At 37.8% G+C, this 2,732-nt stretch overlaps 2 protein-coding genes and 1 pseudogene across 2 annotated transcripts in view; all 3 read left to right on the top strand.

Moving 5' to 3' along the window:
- LOC104714971 overlaps nucleotides 1-414 on the top strand; it is an 8,524-nt pseudogene extending 8,110 nt beyond the window's left edge.
- On the top strand, nucleotides 21-2,241 carry LOC104710377 (1-deoxy-D-xylulose-5-phosphate synthase, chloroplastic-like). Its single transcript, XM_010426955.2, has 8 exons — nucleotides 21-116; nucleotides 203-235; nucleotides 322-410; nucleotides 559-901; nucleotides 1,012-1,279; nucleotides 1,356-1,584; nucleotides 1,683-2,027; nucleotides 2,123-2,241. Exons 4-7 carry the CDS (start codon nucleotides 749-751, stop codon nucleotides 1,696-1,698), a joined length of 666 nt encoding a protein of 221 aa, XP_010425257.1. The 5' UTR covers nucleotides 21-116; nucleotides 203-235; nucleotides 322-410; nucleotides 559-748; the 3' UTR covers nucleotides 1,699-2,027; nucleotides 2,123-2,241.
- LOC104714970 overlaps nucleotides 1,896-2,732 on the top strand; it is a 3,859-nt gene continuing 3,022 nt past the window's right edge. The window contains exons 1-2 of the mRNA XM_019229850.1: nucleotides 1,896-2,027; nucleotides 2,123-2,227. Coding sequence (XP_019085395.1) covers nucleotides 1,896-2,027; nucleotides 2,123-2,227 — 237 coding nt within the window. The remainder of the gene's footprint in view (nucleotides 2,028-2,122; nucleotides 2,228-2,732) is intronic.

The following is a 2,732-nucleotide window of genomic DNA, read 5'->3' as shown; positions in this document are numbered from 1 at the left end:
ATGTATTTATCTCTGTTACGTAGGTCAGGACACTCTTAGATAAAGCTCATGCTGTTTCAAAACTCTGGGATGATGCGCCTGTTGTTCTTTGTGGGGATTTCAATTGTACACCAAAGGTAGGACACTCTTACCTTAAACAGTTGGTATACCCAATATAACTTGTTTTGTGACATGGTCATAACATTCTTCCACCTGGTTGCAGAGTCATTTGCACAACTTCATTTCAGACCGGAAGGTAAAGCTTCATTGTTAGGCAAGTCCTTCATCTAATAGTAACATTATATATATGGTTCCAATTGAATCTTGTGCTGCTCTTTGCAGTTGGATTTGTCTGGTTTGGCCAGAGACAAAGTTTCGGGGCAAGGTTCTGGTGAGTTTCGTCCACCAAGGCCAGAAAATTATACGACGAGGTAGAGCAAGAACTCACCAAGTTCTTCGACATCATTATGTATTTGGTTTTTCAACTTAATAATATCTCCATGTTTACCCTAGAATCTTTGGGTTCTACTCTGCTTTTGAAATGATCAGCATGGTTGATAGGCCTCCTCAATTTTCCAGGTTTCAGTCCACCAATAAATCTCCACAAAGTCAAGTTCAACCACCAGATTCGATCACTAATGCTCATATAGAGAATAACTCCAACATAGATGCCCCCTCCGAAAAGACATCTGACCTTCCATGTGGTGATACAATTCTTGCTGGTCACAAAGCCACCTCCAGCTCAGACCAAGTATTACCAGGCGAGAGTATGGCCGCAGATTGTAATTTTGGAATAGAAAACAGAAAACCTGATGTCTCCGGGAATCTCTCGATATCTGAAGATCTTTCTTCAGTAACCATATCAGATACGGAACCTCCACATGCTTCCAGTGCTAGAGAAGATTTGAATACAGATCATTCTGTAAGTTCCGTTTTATCTACAGAGCATTCTCTGTGGAAAGAGCATTCTGGAAATTTCATGTCAACAATTGATGTTATTTGATTATTTGTTTTTGCTGTGGATTTTGGCAGGCTATGACGAAAAGAATTGGAAAGGGCATGTATGAATGGGCAGCCAAAGTCGATGAGTATGCACGTGGAATGGTTGGACCAACAGGATCAACTCTCTTTGAAGAACTTGGTTTGTACTACATTGGTCCTGTTGATGGACACAACATTGAAGATCTAGTTTGTGTTCTCCGAGAAGTATCTTCTCTAGATTCAATGGGTCCTGTGTTGGTCCACGTGATCACTGAGGAAAACCGAGATGCAGAAATCGGAAAGAAGATCATGGTCAAAGGTATATTCCTCTGCTTATGTAATTTTCTTAACACTATCCATATCTTGACATTGACAGTTCATTTTCTGTGTCTCAGACAGACGCACTTACTGTCATTGCTTTGTTGAGGCTTTAGTGATGGAGGCAGAAAAGGATAGAGATATTGTTGTGGTTCATGCAGGGATGGAGATTGATGCATCACTTGTTACATTTCAGGAGAGATTTCCAGACAGGTTTTTCAATGTCGGAATGGCTGAACAGCACGCTGTCACATTCGCCGCTGGTCTTTCTTCAGGAGGTCTGAAGCCCTTTTACATTATGACCAGGTTTCACCTTTTTCTCCATCTCACTTGCACAGAGTTGGACTATTCTAAAAGGTTTTATTAGAAGCAAAGAGCCTTAGTGTCTTTGATGGTTTCGTTAGGTGGTCCATGATGTAGATAGGCAGAGAAAGGCGGTGCGATTTGTTATTACAAGCGCAGGGCTTGTTGGATCCGGTGGTCCAGTGCAGTGTGGAGCTTTTGATATAGCTTATATGTCATCCTTACCAAACATGACATATAATGGTGGATGCTGTAACATTGTAGTGGTTGTTAACATTTATTATGCTTCTCTTTTGCCAGACTTCAGGACACAAATGGTGGATGCTGTAAAATCTTTTGCGACATCAACTCATAACGGTGTGTTCATAAACTCATGCTTCGCACACTGCCAATCCGAAAGACAGGACACTTGGTATGCACCAGATTCTCCTACTGTTCATGGCAAGGTATACATTTTCTCAACAGTTTGTAAATAGTTTTTTAATCTTTCGTTGCAAGAGCTACTGTTAATCTATTTGCTTGCTCCATATTTTTTTTTCAGACCGTTGCTAAATCTGTCGGTGATTGTTACCATGTCAAGATGCTGAATACTCAGTGTTGCCTAACTAACGCAACTCCAGCTTTGATCCCGAGCAATGTGAAGCAGGTTTGTTCTGGAAATGTGGTTGAGAATATTTGGCAAAAGTTTGACACAAATCAAGATTACAACTAATTTTTTTCCCCATTTGTGATTTCTACTTTTATATTAATATGCTTTTATGTTTTGTATGTTTAAAAGTTTATGAAATGCAATAATTTTCCATTTTAATAAAATTTTAATTGTTTCAATATTTAAACTAATTGTTCTATTTAAATTGATTATATTTTTAAAATAATTTTTTTCAAAAATAAGAAACCTAATAAGAGTCTACCATTGGAGGAGTATAATTTTATTCAACTTCAAAAACTTCTTATTTTGTAAAAGTACACTTTTTAATAATAAAAAAATATAAGAGCTTCAAAATAAAAGTCTTCCCAACGGAGATGTGGACTTATAAAACAACAAAAATGATATTGGCCCACAGAATTTGTAAAATATTAGGCTGACCGCTGACGTGGATACTCTTAGATGAGAAAACTCTGCTAATATGATTATTTTTTTTTTTTTTTTT

The sequence above is a fragment of the Camelina sativa genome, chromosome 9, assembly GCF_000633955.1.
Source record: "Camelina sativa cultivar DH55 chromosome 9, Cs, whole genome shotgun sequence".
Taxonomy (NCBI): Eukaryota; Viridiplantae; Streptophyta; class Magnoliopsida; order Brassicales; family Brassicaceae; genus Camelina; species Camelina sativa.
The sequence above is the reverse complement of the archived record's forward strand: the minus strand, read 5'-3'. Positions and strand labels throughout refer to the sequence as shown.

What these genes read in the sequence shown, in the direction of transcription:
- LOC104710377 (XM_010426955.2), top strand. Translation starts at nt 749, where the DNA reads ATGGCCGCAGATTGTAATTTTGGAATAGAAAACAGAAAACCTGATGTC. An exon ending in ATTTGAATACAGATCATTCT is followed by an intron (nt 902 to 1,011) that starts GTAAGTTCCGTT and finishes GGATTTTGGCAG; the next exon opens with GCTATGACGAAAAGAATTGG. An exon ending in AAAGAAGATCATGGTCAAAG is followed by an intron (nt 1,280 to 1,355) that starts GTATATTCCTCT and finishes TCTGTGTCTCAG; the next exon opens with ACAGACGCACTTACTGTCAT.